The sequence below is a fragment of the Pezoporus wallicus genome, unplaced genomic scaffold (assembly GCF_028554395.1).
Source record: "Pezoporus wallicus isolate ANWC-B61680 ecotype Strahan unplaced genomic scaffold, APGP_CSIRO_Pwel_v1 contig_3952, whole genome shotgun sequence".
NCBI classification, from domain to species: domain Eukaryota; kingdom Metazoa; phylum Chordata; class Aves; order Psittaciformes; family Psittacidae; genus Pezoporus; species Pezoporus wallicus.
The window spans coordinates 11,104,668-11,123,023 of record NW_026635034.1 but is presented as its reverse complement, the minus strand read 5'-3'; the positions used below and the strand labels follow the sequence as shown (position 1 = coordinate 11,123,023).

General features: G+C 36.2%; 1 protein-coding gene across 2 annotated transcripts in view; it reads left to right on the top strand.

Moving 5' to 3' along the window:
• The window catches only part of ADAM10 (ADAM metallopeptidase domain 10), a 42,196-nt gene that overhangs the window by 18,414 nt on the left and 5,426 nt on the right, over positions 1-18,356 (top strand). For both annotated transcript variants that reach the window (XM_057398518.1, XM_057398528.1), the window contains 10 exons: positions 985-1,103; positions 2,326-2,484; positions 9,593-9,696; positions 11,065-11,214; positions 12,366-12,458; positions 13,042-13,225; positions 13,960-14,123; positions 15,217-15,400; positions 16,532-16,682; positions 18,161-18,344. In XM_057398518.1, the coding sequence (XP_057254501.1) occupies positions 985-1,103; positions 2,326-2,484; positions 9,593-9,696; positions 11,065-11,214; positions 12,366-12,458; positions 13,042-13,225; positions 13,960-14,123; positions 15,217-15,400; positions 16,532-16,682; positions 18,161-18,344 (1,492 nt within the window). The remainder of the gene's footprint in view (positions 1-984; positions 1,104-2,325; positions 2,485-9,592; positions 9,697-11,064; positions 11,215-12,365; positions 12,459-13,041; positions 13,226-13,959; positions 14,124-15,216; positions 15,401-16,531; positions 16,683-18,160; positions 18,345-18,356) is intronic.

Here is an 18,356-nt window from a genome sequence, read left to right as displayed (position 1 = left end):
GTACTGGTCACGTTTTTTTTAGATGAAGACTGACAGATGTAGTCGACTTACAGAGTTACTTGCTGTGTAATAAATTGGTGACATAACTATAATATTCCTTCAATTTTGTGATAGTGCAGAAAGAGGAAAATATAGGAAGAAAATCAAGACTAAAATTGGAATGACTGAAGTTTCGAAACTTCACTGATCTGTATTTGCACAATGTTTTATACAAAATGTAAGAGAATACCAAATGAAATTCTGAAGCAAGCTAATGGTGGTCACAGGTATGAATTCACACAATGACAGGCATTTTAAACACTTTAGTTACGTTGCTTGACTTCACTGAACCAAACTTTTGGTTTTGTGCAAGGAAAATGTGGTATGTTTCATGTAAAGATAGGAGTAGGATTTGCATCAAAGAATGCAGTACTGTAATTTGAACAAGATCATTCAGTGAGTAAAGTAGTTATGCAGTTGTGCATGTAACTACCAGTGTAAGTATTTTTGTACTAAATGTTGGTTTTCTTATTTTTTGGAGTTTCGATTGAAATGGTAATTAGCTCACCTACGTTTCATTTACACTACTTAAATGTTGGCAATGAAAGTGAAATAAGCTGGTGGTTGCTTTTCTTTTCTGCTCCATAGTGCTGTAAAATAAGATAGTTGCTTTTTCCCTTAGGCTACATCTGTGTCTTCTGGAGGAATGGGAGCAAGTGTATAGTAAAAGTCAGCATTTTAGATTTATGCATTTAAGTCTAACCCTTTTTACTGGGTTAAATTTTGTAAATTTAGCTACTTGTGTCAAAAGCATCTAAATAATCGTGCTTAAGAAAATCCTTCTAGGCTGTGGTCTAATTCTAATAGAGTATAAACATTTTATATAGATAAATTTTACATGGTCTGCAAATTGTTTGCCTGAAAATCTTGGTTAGAAGTACTTTGCTTAGTGCTTCGGTAATTGAAGCTCAAAGCCAACTTACTGTCTTGTTTTATTCACTTTAGACACTTCAACCTTCGAATGAAGAGAGATACATCTCTTTTCAGTGATGACTTTAAAGTACAAATATCAAACCAACTAATTGATTATGATACCTCCCATATTTACACTGGACATATTTATGGTAAGTACGACACTTTAAAGTGGGTTAAAGTGCAGTCATTTTAAATAAGAGGGGTTTTAATTGTACATGCAAAAAATTAATATCTGTATGATTAGGGTTACCTGTATTATTAAACTTTAATAATGTGTCTAAAGGAATTTAAACTCCAGCTGCTTTTATTCTTATGTCACATTTAACAAATGAGTACTAATAATTTTCATATCCATAGAACTTGAACTTCAGCTGTGTTTATGAACATAATCTTTGTAGAACTCTGCATTATGAAAAAAGGACATCTGCACTTAAAAAATTAGGCACTATTCTTAAAGGAGCTTAAGGAGTATGGAGCAACCATCATTAAGGGTAATACACCTAATTTCAGTAAATACAAAAGATAAAATTTATTAGGAAGGAGAATTAAGGAATTTAAAAATGGATGAAAAGAGGAGGATTAAGACTTTGTCCCTCTTTATGCAGTATGGTTCTGAAAGGAATCTAACTGCTTCCTCAAGATCTGTTAGTAATGTAAGTAAAGCCTTGAAATGTTGTGTTGGTTTTTTGTTGTTTTTTTTTTTTTTAAACTGAGAAAGAAGTATACAGGCTTAGCACTTAAAATGAACCTGTGGAGACTAATTTACCAGTTGACTTAAGTAGGTCAGAGGGCTAAGTTTAAGTTTTAGGAGCGTTATGCTTGAAAAGAAAAATGGTTGCCTTGAATATAGGGAATTTTCTCTTTGAAAGCTTGCACTCTGATTTATTATTATTATTATTATAGTTGTATGAACAGATGTAGAAGAACAGGACTTGGATATATGTGCTCTGTATGTGACAGCTTTAAAATACGGAGTTGAATTCTTCATTATATGCTTCTTAAACGTGTCACTTATGCACCTGATTAGGAAGCTATTGAACTTGGTAACTGGTTTTGGGATAACTGTATGTCTTACTATTGAACAATCTTAGTCTTTAAAATTTGGACACAAACTTCTGCAAGTCTTACTGCTATTACTCAGAATCTTACTGTTTTATATTTCATACAGGTTTTAGCAGTTGTGAGCTGGGGCACAATCAGTGTAATGATTCAAGTATCATTCTTTATCATTGACTGCTTAACACGTTTAGTGTGTATGCTTGAAGTTTGCACAGGACTGAAAGCTTAAAAGCAGGTATAAGAAGGTATAAAGGGTATACATTTATATAGAAAGATATAAAATCTCTTAATGCACATTTTTTTCTTTAACAGGTGAGCAGGGAAGTTTTAGCCATGGGTCTGTTATTGATGGAAAATTTGAAGGATTCATCCAAACGCACAGTGGGACCTTTTATATTGAGCCAGCAGAGAGATATATTAAGGACAAAACTCTGCCGTTCCACTCTGTCATTTATCATGAAGATGATATCAGTGAGTCCATCCGTTTTTGCTATAGATAAAATATTTTTTCTTTATTGAATGTCAAAACCTGTAAGCCATTTGTAAGCATCAAATGAAACTTTGCCTGCGTATGACACCAAATCATGCTGTCCTGACATGGTCCATATACAGTTATGTTCTGAAAGAGATTTATGGCAAACCAAACCAGTGCGAATCTTCCTTATTCTGCCATTTTAAGAATTCTTTAAGAGTATAAGCAGTGTATTTTGATACTCAGTGGATACATGTACATGTTTCTTGTGAAAAATGCAGTCTTAAATGCTCTATATTGAGTGTTTTTTTTTTTTTCCTGGGAACTGGAGAATAAAGGATAATTAGTGTTCAAGTCACTACATGTTTACTTGCATCTAATGAAGGTGGTACTTGTGGGAAACAAAAGCTTTCTCTGTTTTCACTGCCTTCAGATATCTCTTTAGAAGATACGTTGGCACCCAGTATGTCCCATTTTACACAGTAGATGGTGGAAGTGTACAGAGAAAACTGTTTGAATTTGAAGAGTATAGCCCCAGAAGTCTAGTCTTAGTTAAAACGCCCAGCAGGATGAGAAAGTACCATGGAACACTTCTACACCTTCAGAACTGGTGCAATAGGGTTCTCCTGCACTCCACCTGCCTTTTTATGTATTACCAGCCTTCAGCTGTAGTACAAGTAATTTTTATATGATGCTTACGGTAACTTTATGCTGAACCCAAAATACACAGCAATAAAGTTGTGATTCCAACTTTAAATTCCTTAAAGTAGATGTTGGCAGAGAGTCATTCTAAGATAACATTTTGATTATTGAAGCTAGCAAGTTGTGTGTTACAGGCTCGCTTCATGTAGGACTTCAGTCTTGCTTAAAAATCAATTTAAACTATAACTTCATTTAAAAACTCGTCCCATCAGGCCATTGTGCAAAGTGTAGAAGACTTGAGTTTGAAATCCCATTTGAACTGGATGAGCAGTCTTGGGTTAGGTCGTTAAAATTACTTGAGCCACTCTCGTGATCATTTTCAAAGTATGTCATAATGAAACTGTGTTGTGAAATGTCAAAAATAAGATAGATGAGAAAAATCCCTGCTTGTGACTTGGCTGTATATATTATAATTTTCTCTGTGCTGTAAACCAGTGAAAAACAGGGTTGTTGCATAATACTCTCTCTGGTTACTACTCTTGCATGAATACAGTGAAGAGAAATAATCTCTCTCTGTTAAAAAGTCAGCAAATACTGTTTACTTTGTTTCTAATTGAATAAAGCTTCTGGAATACAGCTGTATTTTTGCATTCAGTGGCAATATATATGCTGTCTTCAAGTATGTTAAAATTGCTGTAAGCTAGCAGATACGTTTGTCCTTCCTGTTACACCATTCTGTAAATATGATTACTAACCCAAAATCAAATAGAAGTTGCAGAATTTCAAAGGGCTTCTGAATGAACACAGTTCCTGAATTTTATGTACATTGTGAGCTACACTTGTTTTCTGACTGACTAAATGTGTGTCTTCCTGGTGCATGCAAGACCCATATTCTCAAATAAAGTAACTTAATAGGATAGTGTTCCATATACTGCCTTTGATTCCCAAAGAGAAGTTGCAGCATGCATTTAATTTTCGGCTCTACAGAGCATTGCAGATGGAAGTCTGAGAAGACTGTTTGCCTTGCTAGCTGATAGTGGAGTATTACATGGTTTGCTGTAACAGGAGAGTAGTGTGGAAAAGTAGTAAGAAAACCTGGCAGAAGCCTGAAATGAAACTGTAAGATGCGACTCTTATAACATGTATTTCTTATTTCTGTGAATAATTTGAGCATACTTCTAAATTCTTTGGTATGTCTTGTACGTCTCATCAAACCATACAATTCACTGCTTGATAGTGGAATACTAGACTACCACTTACATAGCACTTTCTGTGAATAAGTCACTGTCTGCTTTACAAAGGGTTTTATTAATCCTGTTGTAGAAAAGAGAGGGGAGGAGGGAAGTAAAGGGGCATAAGGCAGTAAAGTGATTTGCCCAGTTTCCAAAGGCTAAGACAAGCAAGAAGATTGTCTTGTGTCACCCATGCTGTGTGGGTGACTAAAAATTTTCTCTTTTGACAGAAATTGAACTGTACCTTAAAGAAACAGAATTTGATTTTATGAAAGTTAGTATTGTTAATGTTAGTATTGTTTTGTAAGTGATCTCTGTTGGAGGAATAAATGGATCGTTTGAGAGACAGAAGAAACTAGTGATGAAATTGGTTCATATTAATGTGTTATTAAAGTGAATGGGAGCAGGATATGAATTTTTTAATTGTTTAGGTGATGTTATGTTGGCTTACACTGGTTTTCCTCTTGAATTTAGTGCATAAAAATTATCAGTTAGAAACAAAATCAGGTTATCAGAGGGGATTCTCTAAACCTATTTTGAAGAGTCACATGGAAGCAACGGTACGATACAGCTTCCAGATTGCCAAGTGAACGACCATTGCTGCTCGCTCAGCGTGGTTGAAAACAGCCCATCCTGTAGCTATGTCTGAGTGGCACTGTTTGGAAATGTGTCACTGCCAGTGGATGCTGTCCATACACAGTCTGATGTGCATGCATACTGACTGTATAATTTTTTTTCATTGGTATCCTGGAGGCCTCTAGGATTTCTGTGGTCTGAAATATCTGGAGTATGTAACTGCTCCTGTCACTTTCTGAATGGCGCTTTTGAGGCTGATTTTTTTTCTTTTCATGAGTTATTTTTGCATTGAACTGCAGCTTAAAAAAAACCCTAAAATAACTAAAAAAGCCCTAAGCTTTACAGTAGCTTTAAAAATAATAATAATAAAAAAAAGCCAATCTGTTGTTACTGCTCTAATCTAAAGCTAACTTTTGTGAAACAGTCAAGCTACTGGTATCTTGCACAGAACAAAATGCTAACATTTCTAACTCGGGAGAGACTGGGGGAAGAAGTCATCTTTGCTTTAATTTGTGATATATTTTGGTCACCCATGTTTCAGCCTTTTGAAACAATATGCTTTTTAGTGCTTTTCAGAAATCACAATGCAACATATGATTAGCATCTCAATGAGCTCTTATTCAGTAGTTAAACAAAAGGAGGTTTTTGTAAGTGGGGATTATATTGTCAACTTTATAAGGCAGCTTTTGTCTGTTACAGTGGATGTGGTGACCAGTGGAAGGCAGCCTTCTTTCTATTCACGACTTGAAACACAAGTTGAATGATTTTTAGTTTCTAAGTCACTCTTGGTCAAACTGTTCTATAATTTAGTGCTAGAAAGATGCAAATTGCTATTTTCATTAAAATATTTTGGAAACTTTTAAGGATTAGGCTTTCATTGGAACTGTATTTACTTTATTTAAATCATATATGTTTCAGATGTACCCCTGAGTTCAGACTGTAAAATACAAAATCTGTATTTCCTCAAATCAACAGTGGACAGGAAAATCGTGTTCAGACCTTCAGGAAAATAAACACGGTCTTTTAATTGCCTTTATTGTCTTGAAAGAGCTGTACAGCCGAGAACAGGAAGTCAAGTATCGTGTAATTCTGGAAAGCCCTAGGTCCTGAATGAACTGTCCATTGCATACTATGTGTTAGTGAGAATTCGGCTTCTTTTTTTTTCTTCATATCATGGTTGTCAGTTTAATAATGAAGGTCACTTGGCAGCTGTCATGGGAGCACAGTGTGACCAACTGCTCAGAATGCAATCGGTAATAAGGTGGGGTTTTTGTATCTGCTTAAAGTTAGATTTTGTTTTGACGGTATTGCTTTTGCTAGAATTGGGCACATCTCTATGGTGGCTGAAGCACTGGATTTTCAGCATTTTTAATAGAAGTTTACTATACTCTTGCCCCAGTCCAGGATCCAATAAGTAGCTGACCTAAATGCTTAACAGATCACACTATTTACTGACAAGTAGAAGAAAAAAATTCGTGTGACCAGGAATTGCTGTGGGTAGGTGCCTTTCTTAAAAAGCATCTGTAGTTGTATATGTAATTATTAATGATCTGCCATCTAGTTAGAAAAAGATGTCACCGTCAAAATCTGAAATGTCAGGATTGTGGCAGGAGGGGTTAGGTTTGTTATTGTTAACGTTGTTCACAGTTTTAACATTTTGTCAGGATGTTCAGTAATTGAAATTGGAAATTGGGAAATGGGACAATATGGGAAAAGAAAAATAAAGCGTTTGTTTTGCTTGAGGATTTTTCTCTAGTTAGAGCATTGATCCTGTCATTAAAATCTTCTTCTAGAGATCTGATGGAAAGTAGGCTTCCAGTTTTTTTTCTCAACTCTGCATTCACTGTAAGCTATCATTTAATGGTAAAGGCACGTGTGTTCTCTGGATCAATTCACAGGGTTGTGGTAGGGATAGACTGAGAAGCTGTTGATTTCAGAAAGCTGGCAGAAGGCTGTTCCTCTCAAAGCATTTAAAAGCATCACAAGAACATGGACCAGATTTCTGTGATGTGGGTCAAAATTGCCCAAGTCATCTGACACCATGTAATTCCTGATTAGCTCCAGATATTTAAAACTGGAACTGCAGAAGGGGATGATGGAAATAGGAAGTCTGAAAACATGAGGAGGGAACAGTGCCTTCATGGTTTGAGGTAATGCAGCATTTATCAAAAGAAAGCTTTGTATGCAACTTTGTAGGCTAGACATGGTTCCAAGTGAACTATTCTATATTACCTGCCTCCTGTGGTTAGCAGAGTGTATTCAAATCTGTCCCTGGGGAATTTGCCTTTTCCAATGCATGCTAAACCATGGCAATAGCTGCTGCAGACTGTTTCATGTTCTTTTTACTTTTAACTGACTTAACATGTTTCTTGCTAGATTATTACTCTTTAAGTGAGAAATATGTGTTTGAATTGCAGGAAGTCAGTATTAAAAATGTATTGAGGGATTTCCTAACATCTTTGGGGAAACAAAATACAGAGGAAAGACTGCTTGTTTTGTGTAATGCACTGAGAACACTTATTTCTAGTACTGCTCTGTCAATTGTCATAATGCCGCATTATGACATGAATAGAAGTGGTGATAGCAGAAAATGGTATTTTGTGCTAGTGTAAAATACGCTGTGCAGCCATGTTTCCATTTAATTTCTGTGGATTCCTGCAGTTAACACCTGCAGGAGTTGCTTTGAAGTTTCATGTAGATGAAGGGTGCTCATGGTGAGGCAGAATTGTCCATTATTCCCACCCTTGTCTAATATCCTTTTGTTGCAGAGATAAGTGGTTGGTGATGTGACATTGGTAGTGGGTAATGAGAATTTTAGCTAAGTTAAATACAGTAGGTATTTTTTTTCATTTTAATACTATGACGGGGAATAAAAATGGTGGAGATGAAGGGTCATATCTGTAATGCGTTGCTATTCACTCCCATCTACTGATAGTAAACAGGATCCCAAAAAGTACAGATGACTTCAACAGTGAGTGGTACTTTTTGTTTAATATTGGCTATAGCAGAGCCAGTGTTCCACTACACTGCTAACCAAATTGGGTGAGGTAGCTGCCAGTAAGAGGGGTTTTTTTTCCCCCTTTCTCTCTTTATTCTTCTGGCACCGTGCTAGGGCTAAGCATACTGTCAGATGAAATTGTACCAGAGTACATACTCTTAAGGGTGCGAGGCTGTGTTCCAGCTGCTAAAAGGCTTTGATTTCACAGACCCAGACCAGAGCAAGTCCAAGGTAAAGTCCCTTAAAATGCATATAATGCAGGCATTGGGTCCTTGGTGCCAGGTCTTAGCCTTTATAAATCTGCTCTGGTCTGTATGTTCTATTTGCTAATTGCTCTGTGATTCTGGATGCTCGCACTTTCATACAAAGGTGGGGGGGGGGGGGGCGTTTGGCAAACCGCAACAACAAAACAACAAAAAACAACTGAAAACCAACCCACCACCAACTCCCCAAAAACAACAAATCTTGGTATAGTTTACACATTTCTGACAAAAGCTACACCCCTTTGACGTGATGGTAAAACTGTGGTTTGCCGTACAGAAACTAATTCCTTAAGTATTTGCATATGTGGCTCCCATAATCTGTACTTCATTTACCTGTTACTGGGACACCAGTTTATAATGGGATCCAGTCTGCAGAGAAGCTGAAGGGGCAAAACCTCTTACCTTCAGTACTTCTTATCTCCAGAGGAAGCTTCTGCAAGTATGGGTTGCTTATAAATCTCCAATAAGTACTAACAGTCAAAACCTAACCATATGTGTCTAAAACACATTATATAGGTAATGAGAGCTGCATTAACAAGCACTGAAAGAATGAGGGTAAGCAGCCAATTGTATGATATTCTCACTGAGCCAGTTTGAATCTCCAGCATGGAGTCTTGTTTTACTTTACTCTAAGTTCTAAATACATCTGTAAATTTTGTGGTCTGTAGTTCTGTAAGCTTTAAAATTACACTCGTGCATACACACATGCACACGAATATGTGCATGCACACACTGATCTCTTATCCTTAATTGTACTGTTTACTTTCCATAATGGAAATTGTACATTTTATCTTGAGAGTCACATTGAGAGCAAACTCGTGATTCTAGAATTGTAGAATTGAGTTTGAGGCCAAGGATCATCAGAGTTTGTTCTTGTGGATTGGTTGTTAAGTTGCATAATATAAAATATTTTCAAAAATTCTATGGAAAATGAGTAAAGCAATAGTATCCTCTAGGAATGTTAGCAAGGTTTCTTAGTTTTAGTTTGCCATGTAGAATAAAGAGAACCTTTCTCTTATCTGAGCAGTCTGTAATATACTTGATCTGTAATAGTTTTCTATTGTGAGTTCACTTTTTTAAGGCTGCTGTTAGCTCAAGTTCATTGGTACATCTGTATAAGTAATAGCTCTTATGCTAGATGATGCTGCTCATATTTTCTTTTGCTTTCTATAAGAAAACAATGTTAAGAGGCAATAGTCAGTTCTGTTTGTAAAACTAAGAACGTATCTTGGTAGAAATGTTTAATGAAAAACAGCAGCATAAAGCTTGAATATTAGAATGTTTCCCTCAAACCACATGAGCAATATTGGGTACGTACTGAGTGAGTTGGAGTGATACAGCCATGTTTTGCTTGTACTTGGAATTTGAAAATTCAACCTGGCCTTCCTCTTTTTAGAATATCCACATAAATATGGACCACAAGGAGGCTGTGCAGATCATTCAGTATTTGAAAGAATGCAGAAGTACCAGATGACTGGTATAGAAGAACCAATAACAGAGGTACAGTATAGACTAACGGATTATGTTGATTAGAAATTAGCGTAATAACTTTCTATTTCTTGTATGTTGTCTCTTCTACTTTTGGTCAGTCATCATCCCTCAGCATTGTGAGGTACTTCAGTTATTGCTAGAGGTTTCTTATTAACATATTTTTCCAAATTCCTTTTCTCATTGCTTCTATAGCATAGATGTGCTAGCTCATAGTCTTAATCCTACATCATCTCAAATTTTTCAACAATTGGAACTTCAGATGGATGTAGAAATCCAGCCTGAGATGAGGAATCTACTTTATTGCAGTTGAGAAGGAGAGTTTCAAGATCCTTTGATCTCTAATATATTGGTCCTTAAAGAGTAATAACTTTCAAGTTTTCAAGTTATGTTAATGTAGCACACTTTTAATATCTGAGTGGTTTTAGTGGTAAACGAAGTCATATGAGTGAGAGGGTTTTAGCAGCAATATTGAAAGATTGAAGGGGTTACCACACACTACAGATTGCCAGTAATAAGAGATAGGTGGTCTGTGGTTGAGTCCTGCAGGTTTTTTGGCTTCAGGTTTGCACTACTTGTCATAAAACTAGATTCCCCCTTTTAAGGTACAGTAATAACACAGTAAGTTGAGTTTCTCTTGCTATGTTCCAATCTGTTCCAAGTTTTGGCATCATTTTATGGTGTTACTTAAGTATACAGCAACTAAGCTAGCAGTATGTCTTGTTAAATAGCATCAACAACTTAAAGTTTTACATTGTGACTCCTAAATTATCAACAGTATTACACAACTGGGTGTTAATAACAATAACGTGCTTTCCCAAAAATTTACTTCTAAAACTTCGTGGAGGGGGTGAGCCATCAACCTATGAATACCTTGAGGCAAATGTGTTAGCAGATACTGTTCTCACCAGCATTATTTTAAATTCACATTACTTCATTTACCATTTGTTTCTTGCTGAAGTGCTTAAATGTTTGTGTTTGCTGAAGTTGCCAACTAAGGTAACTACAATGTGAAATAACTTGTGTTAGGGAGGGTGCATTTAAGTCCCACAGCAGTGTGTTTTTTCTGATATGCGAAGAGGATTATGAAAAAGGAAAACTCCAAATATCATATGCATGAAAAAAATCTATTTCACATTGACTGCCTTTTATATTACAAAATGACATGCACAGAAGGGTTTGACTGACTTACTAAATGTTGTAGTTGAAAACTGGCTATAACCTACGTAATTCAAGATTCGTGAAATTTGTGGCTTAAAGAATTAAAATCTGTTTGGATTAGTGGAGTCTGTTTAGAAAAATCCATTGCTGTTCTTAGGTAATCTAGTGCAGCATGTAGATCTATGAAATTAAATAGATTTATTTCCTGTGTATATGTAGAAACCTTTTGAAGAGCCTAAGAACGATGGTCCACAGCTTTTAAGAAAAAAGCGTGCCACTCAGGCTGAAAAAAATACATGTCAGCTGTATATTCAGACTGATCATTTGTTCTACAAACATTATGGAACAAGGGAAGCCGTAATTGCACAGGTATTTCCAATCTCTTAAATTATTTGCTTTTACTATATTTGTGTATTTCTGGTAAGTGTAGTTTAAATTGCATGTATTGCTTATTTACTTTAGAATGTCTTGTTTCATTTGTTAGTGATCCTGACATTATAGCTTTTTTTTTGTCACTAAAAAGATGGTGTGTGTCTGTGACAAAAGTCACAGACACTTGTGTTTCCTACACAGGCACTTGTATTTCCTTTTAATAATGGCAGCTGTGTTTTGTTTGGCACCTCTGAGTGAGACTTGCAGTGTGACTTTTCTCAGTTCTTACTCAAAAAAAATGATACTTCCTGAAGAGTTCTGTCTGTTTGACAGCCTGCCGAGCATCTGTGTTAACACTTGCATAGCCTTCCTTTTGGAATTTCAGTTCAAAACACTGTGAGCTAATGACACGGTGATGCGTTCCTGTAGTGGCTGGTGCAGTGGAAGGTCATAAAAGCAGTGGTCACTAAAGGCAGATGCTTCTCATTTGTCAGTATATTATTAACTAGAAAAAGGGTTTGGTTTTTTGCTTATCATTTTCTAAAACTGTTACTAGCAGGTTAATACACATCTCTTGAAGTCTGAAGCTTCAGTGCCACTTGCAAATCTGACTCCTACTATTTATTCAGCACACTGTTCAATCAGTTTGAGTAACATTTTCCAAAGCTCTGAAGTCACCTTCAGAATCAGGTTTTCAATGAGTTAGCATTTTTGTGGTGCTGGAAAAGGTAAATGATAATTTTTTTCACATTTGTGTTCTACCAGGAATAAAATAATCATGCTGTAACAAGTTGCTTTTTTGAGAAAAAAGAAATGCAATGCTTTGAATAGAATTTTAACTACCATGCTGTCTTATCATAGCAATGAATTGAGTGAATATCACAAAAGGTAGAATTACATGGTAAAAAATAAAAGGGGGAAAAAAAAAAGGGGCAAAATGCTTTGCTGTTACCTGGCACGGTGATAATGTAGATAATAGGTTATGTAGTAATTTATTTCCTTCAGCATTTGATTAAAAAGTCCTGACAGAGTTCATATGGCACAACATCTTATATGTAAAGTATAGGCTTTGTGATTGCTGCTACTGAAGATTACCTATAGTGTAGGGCATAGATCTTTGAACTGTCATGCTTCTGTGTTTTTGACAGATATCCAGCCACGTTAAAGCGATTGACACAATTTATCAGTCAACAGATTTCTCAGGAATTCGTAACATCAGCTTCATGGTGAAACGAATAAGAGTAAGTTGTTTTGGAAATACTTGTAGCTTCATTGATTCTGCTTGGAGCCTGTATTGTTCAGAAGTCCTGTTCACTTGTCACCATTTATTAGTAGTAATTTTGTAAAACAGGTGTCTGTAGTAAATGGCTCCCTAACCCATTTATTGGTCTGGTTTTAGTGTTTATTGTCAAAAATCTGGTAATGGTTATGAATCTGTACTCAGTTTTTATAGGAATCAACTTGTTACATTTCAGCAGTGTTGACTGTGTCAAATAACTATTGCTCTTCATGCAAGGTACTAAAATAGATAATGCCTATATAGGTGGAAAGCTCCATCTAAAAATGATGATTTAAAAGCATAAACATAAACTGGGTACTGATGGAAAGGAAGAAAGAAATAGGGTGTGGATTTACTACACAAATGCTCTCTCTATTGTAGAACTTGTTTTTCCAAATACTGGGTAGCAAGTTAAGGCATATGAGTCTTTAGCAACATCTTTATTTAACATAACAAGGTATTGATGATTGTAAGCCTCTTAGCTGCTATTTATGAGTCAAGTGAAAATGAATCATGTCTTACAGCTTGTTTTAATTTACTTCTAGATTAACACAACTGTAGATGAGAAGGACTCTTCCAATCCATTCAGATTTCCTAACATTGGTGTGGAAAAGTTTCTGGAACTGAACTCGGAACAGAATCATGATGATTATTGCTTGGCCTATGTGTTTACAGACCGGGATTTTGATGATGGAGTCCTTGGTCTGGCTTGGGTTGGAGCCCCTTCAGGTAATTATATCCAAACCTTCAGAGCTAAGAGAAAGTATTGTAGGTAGATACAAAGAAGACAAGTAAAAACTCATTTAAATTGACAGCAAATGGACAAAAATGTGATAACCAAATTTAACAATTTTGGTTATGGTTTGTTTTCTATATTTCTTTTTAAATATAAACAGCATATCATGTGTAACTTCAATTAGTCTGGCTGTCTTTCTATGAACAAGACATGAACAGTAAAGAAAAACATATTTCTTCCAATAGACAAAGGTGGTATTGTGGATGGCTTTTTATTTGAAAGGCATGAGTGACCAATGACATTCTGTAGAAATGCTATTGCTGTGAGAAAAGATCTCCTGTGATTTTACTGTGGGTTTTTTTTTTTACTTGGTGAAATACAAATGGGATGTAGATTGAGGCTACCTGTATTGGACATTGCACCCTGCTAGTCTTGTTCTACAGGTATGATGAAATAGGGGCTTGTCTCTGCAGTGAAACACCTAAATAGCTCTTACTTAATAGTTATTCTAAAACACCTAACTGTGTGAATGTAGCCATTCACTGCTGAGAGCATTAGTGTGGATAAATCCAATCTACTCTGTAAGTTGGGTTAGTATTAATTATACAGAAGAACTCTTGGTCTGTAAACATCCACTGAGGAGGCAAGCTGTTTCTTGTTCTAAATGTCACTAGAAATGTAACACAGTAGTACTTTTCTTAAATGACGAACCTCTGTCTAAATGCAGGGAGCTCTGGTGGAATATGTGAAAAGAGCAAACTATATTCAGATGGTAAGAAGAAGTCTTTGAACACTGGAATCATCACTGTTCAGAACTATGGCTCTCATGTTCCTCCCAAGGTTTCTCACATTACATTTGCTCATGAGGTTGGGCATAACTTTGGTTCACCTGTGAGTATTGCTATTGATCTGTTAACTGATCTGCAGCCATTTTTAAGTGCATGATTTGTGAATGGAGTTTTTACTTCCTTATAAACAAGGAGAACATGATCAAGACTGCATGTGCATATTGCATGCACATTGTATACAAACAAAACACATTGCCAAACTAACCCGCTTTTATGAGTATTTGACAACACTGGTGTAACAGTGTTTTTTGTGAATTGTTTATTTCTACTAGCTCAGATCTCTTATAAATATATTATTTGCTAAAAACTTCCCCTGTTTTTGATGAAAGACTACAGTCACACACATAAAACACTTAAATGCATTTTAGTTTATCCTAGAGAGGAGAGAGAATCAATACAAAATTGGTTAATAGGATACTTCATTCAACAAGTGAAGATGGAACTGCCTCTTCTGTGTTCAGTTATTTATACTTACAAGTTTACATGTGAAAATTGTAGAGAGGATTAAGATACCAAGAACAATATTTTTGAGCAAAGTTGTTTCCCAGTCATTTGGGCCATGATTTCTTTGTGGCAGGCTGAACTCATGAGGATTTTGGTTTTGCTGGAGATAAGAACAAAGTTTTCTGGTTTGGTATTCTTATCTTTAAACTAAGGTGTCTAGGTTTTCTACTGTTGGAATAAAATAAAATCAAGATACAACAGGAATTATATGAGTTTTTCGAAAACAGATGTTCACATGTGAATGCTTTCTTCATATGCCCTGAGAAAATCCCTAATATCACTGCTGTGAGTGGGAACAAGCCTCCCAAGAATAACTAAAAATACGAACACATGAAACAGAAAACCAGTCCCATTTAACTGAATTAAATGTCTTTTGGATCAGCCTGGAAGATGGTTCTTCTAATTTTACTCTAAGTTGTATTTGATGCAGGGAAATATGTGAAAGCACAATGTTTTTTTGCATAGTTCTTGTATTCCAAGAAACCTTAGGGTATAAGATTATGGTGGTTTATGAACCTTTTATTCTGTGTTAATATTACCAAATAAGATTACTTTCACACATCTATGAAATCATAGCAAAAAATACAAGAACCTGTCTTGATAGAAATAGTTTTAAAGTATTTGTCTTGCAGCATGATTCTGGAATGGAATGCACTCCAGGAGAGTCCAAGAACTTGGGACAGAAAGAAAATGGCAATTATATCATGTATGCGAGAGCTACATCTGGGGACAAACTTAACAACAACAAATTCTCTATCTGTAGCATTCGAAATATCAGCCAAGTTCTTGAGAAAAAGAGAAATAATTGCTTTGTTGGTATGTATTTAGTTATCCTGAAAGCAGAAGGGCTAAGCTATTACTATAATGCTTAATCAGAAATTTCATACAATCAGTACTGTGCCTGATGAATAGTCCCTCTCTGGCATTCTTGGAAGCCAGCTTCAGATACTGGAAGGCTGCTTTGAGGTCTCCACACAGCCTTCTCTTCCCCAGGCTGAAGAGCCACAACTTTCTCAGCCTGTGTTTGTACAGGAATGGCTCCAGCCTCCTGATATCCTCGTGGCCTCCTCTGGACTTGCTCCAAGTTCCTTTTTTAATTTAGTTTATTGAAAGACTGTAAGTTAAGAATTGAATTTGCGATCTGGACTACTGTGTTGTATTCTGGTCTCCCTAGTTCAGGAAAGACATGGGCATACTGGAATGCGTCCAGCAAAAGGTTATTAAGGGATTGGAGCATCTGACATACGAGGAGAGTCTGAGAGAGCTGAGACTGTTTAGTGAGGAGAAAAGAAGGCTGGGGAGGCGAAGGTGGGCTCCTGTCTGTCTTTGTAAATGCCTGGTGGGAGAGAGTAAAGAAAGCAGGACCAGACTGTTTTCAGTCATGCCCAGTGAAAGGACAAATTGTAAGGAGCACAAATTAAAATATAGGAATAATATTTAAATTCCTGAAAAACCTTTATTTTCTTTTTTTTTAAATATTTTCTTTCTGGCGTCTGTCATGTATGAGCTCTCACAGATTTCATGAGATTGTGCAGAAATAGGTTTAGGCTTTGGAGTAGAAGTTGTACTTCTACTCCCAGTGCCATCAGCTTTTGCCCTAAAGACCTCAGACTCTGTTAAAGGGAGTAGAAAAAAGGACGCTGCTCTGTTGGAGGCTTAGCAGAAAGCTTTCTTGTATCACTGTTGATTTCCTATCTACACAAGAAACTCCCACTGTTAGCAGGAGAAACCTGTTACTCAGAGACTTAAAATTCTGTGAATTGTAGGAATGACTAAGCTGGATGTCAAATAATGCAGGTTGACTTGAGCCCTAGTCCAAAGTCCATCTTGACCAGGCATTTTCAGTCATGAGTAGCTGGATGCTGTTGTGAGTCAATGTAAACATTTGTAAGTCTATTTGCATATTCTTTGTACTGCTTTGTACATAAATATACTGGCATTTTTCAGAGTCTGGTCAACCCATCTGTGGTAATGGACTGGTTGAACAAGGAGAACAGTGTGATTGTGGATACAGCGACCAGTGTAAAGATGAATGCTGTTACGATGCAAACCAACCAGAGGATAAAAAATGCAAGTTAAAGCCAGGCAAATACTGCAGGTATTGTGCATGTCTGTTGCAGTACAATTTAATTTGGGGAATTTATTGGTAGCTGTAATTGGTATTTTAGAAATTGAATCTGTGTACTTGTATTATTCCTGAAGTATTTATAGTGTGTAAAATGCCTTATACAGTGAGAAGTTCGTAAGCACAATTACGCTGTGCCATTCTTGGTGCTCTTTGTAGCTTGCTGTCTGTTAGATGACTGTTCTCTAGCTTTTTGAAAGGTAGTACAGCACTGAATTGTAGCAGTGTAAGATATCACAGGGCTGAGTGCACACAGATGTGTGTTGAGTTTCTGTTTCCTTTATTGGAAGTGGGTCATGCCTCTTGCAAAAGCTGGATGATTCAGAAAGATGTGCCCAGAATGCTGTTCTTACAATATGTACAGGAAAGCATTAATTGCCCAAATGATAATGGAAGATATGAAATTGGATCCTATCCTAATGCAATTTCTACAGCGTTGCCTAACTGGAAGATGACTGAAAGATAGTTGGTTGTTTTTTATTTTTTTTAAAGCCTTGTTTTATAAATAAAATCAATCTGTGTTTTTAAGTCGCCTTTATCTTGGCAGTGTTGTGTACACAGTGATTTAGAAGAGGAACTTTTAAAGATTGTAAGACTAACAGTGAAGTAAATCAACTTCTGTCTTTCAGTTCCATCACTTAAGATATACTTGAAATGCTTACCTCATCTGAAAAAGGGGATTTTTTTTTTCTACATGTAAAGCGTGAGCTTTTATGCCTCTCTGTCTTAACATCTGATTAGACTCAGCCAAAGATGAGGTGTAAACCAGCTCAACTTTTTGATAAAACATAGTTCTGTTCTAATTCATCTCTCCTGCCCTAAAATGATCTTTGTCACCCTGGAAGTGGGAGTAAAAGTAGTGTGTACTGCTATTTGACAGTATACACACAGTAGAAGGACCATATCCTGTGAATTCACAGTTATAATAATTTTGCGTGTCTTCTCCTCCCTCCCCCTTGCAAATTTCTATTATTTCCGATAGAAGACCTGACCTGTCTCCTTCCCTTTTCTTGTTTATTTAAACAGTAAGTGGTGTGCCTGCAAAAAGTGGGAAAAAAATATTATGGATGTTAATTGGTGACAGATAAATCTTTATCACACTGAAACTGATACCATCAAACTCATCAGTTGTTCCTTGAATTAATTTTGTCAACTTGCTAACTTCACATTTTATAAACAAACTCTGAAATGCTGTTATTTTCTATATATTTAATTTAAAATGTGCTTGTGCTGTTTTTCTAACATAATGTAAATAGTTTAAATGGTTGCTACAAGGGGAGCAGTAACCTTTTGTTACCTTAAGGGGTGGAAAAAAAATAATTTCAATTCACATTTTACTTAGTACAAATCGGAGAAATGCTGACTTTGTGTATGTGTCAGGATCAAGAGTTCTTCTGGAATAGTTCACGGTTTTTCTTTACATCCAGTGTTTTCTATTTATTTATTTCTAGTCCTAGCCAAGGGCCCTGCTGTACTGCACAGTGTAATTTCAAACTGAGGACTGATAAGTGTCGAAATGATTCTGACTGCGCAAAGGAAGGAATGTGTAATGGTGTCAGTGCTCTCTGTCCAGCATCTGATCCTAAACCAAACTTCACAGATTGCAACAGGAACACACAAGTTTGCATAAACGGGGTATGGACTTTT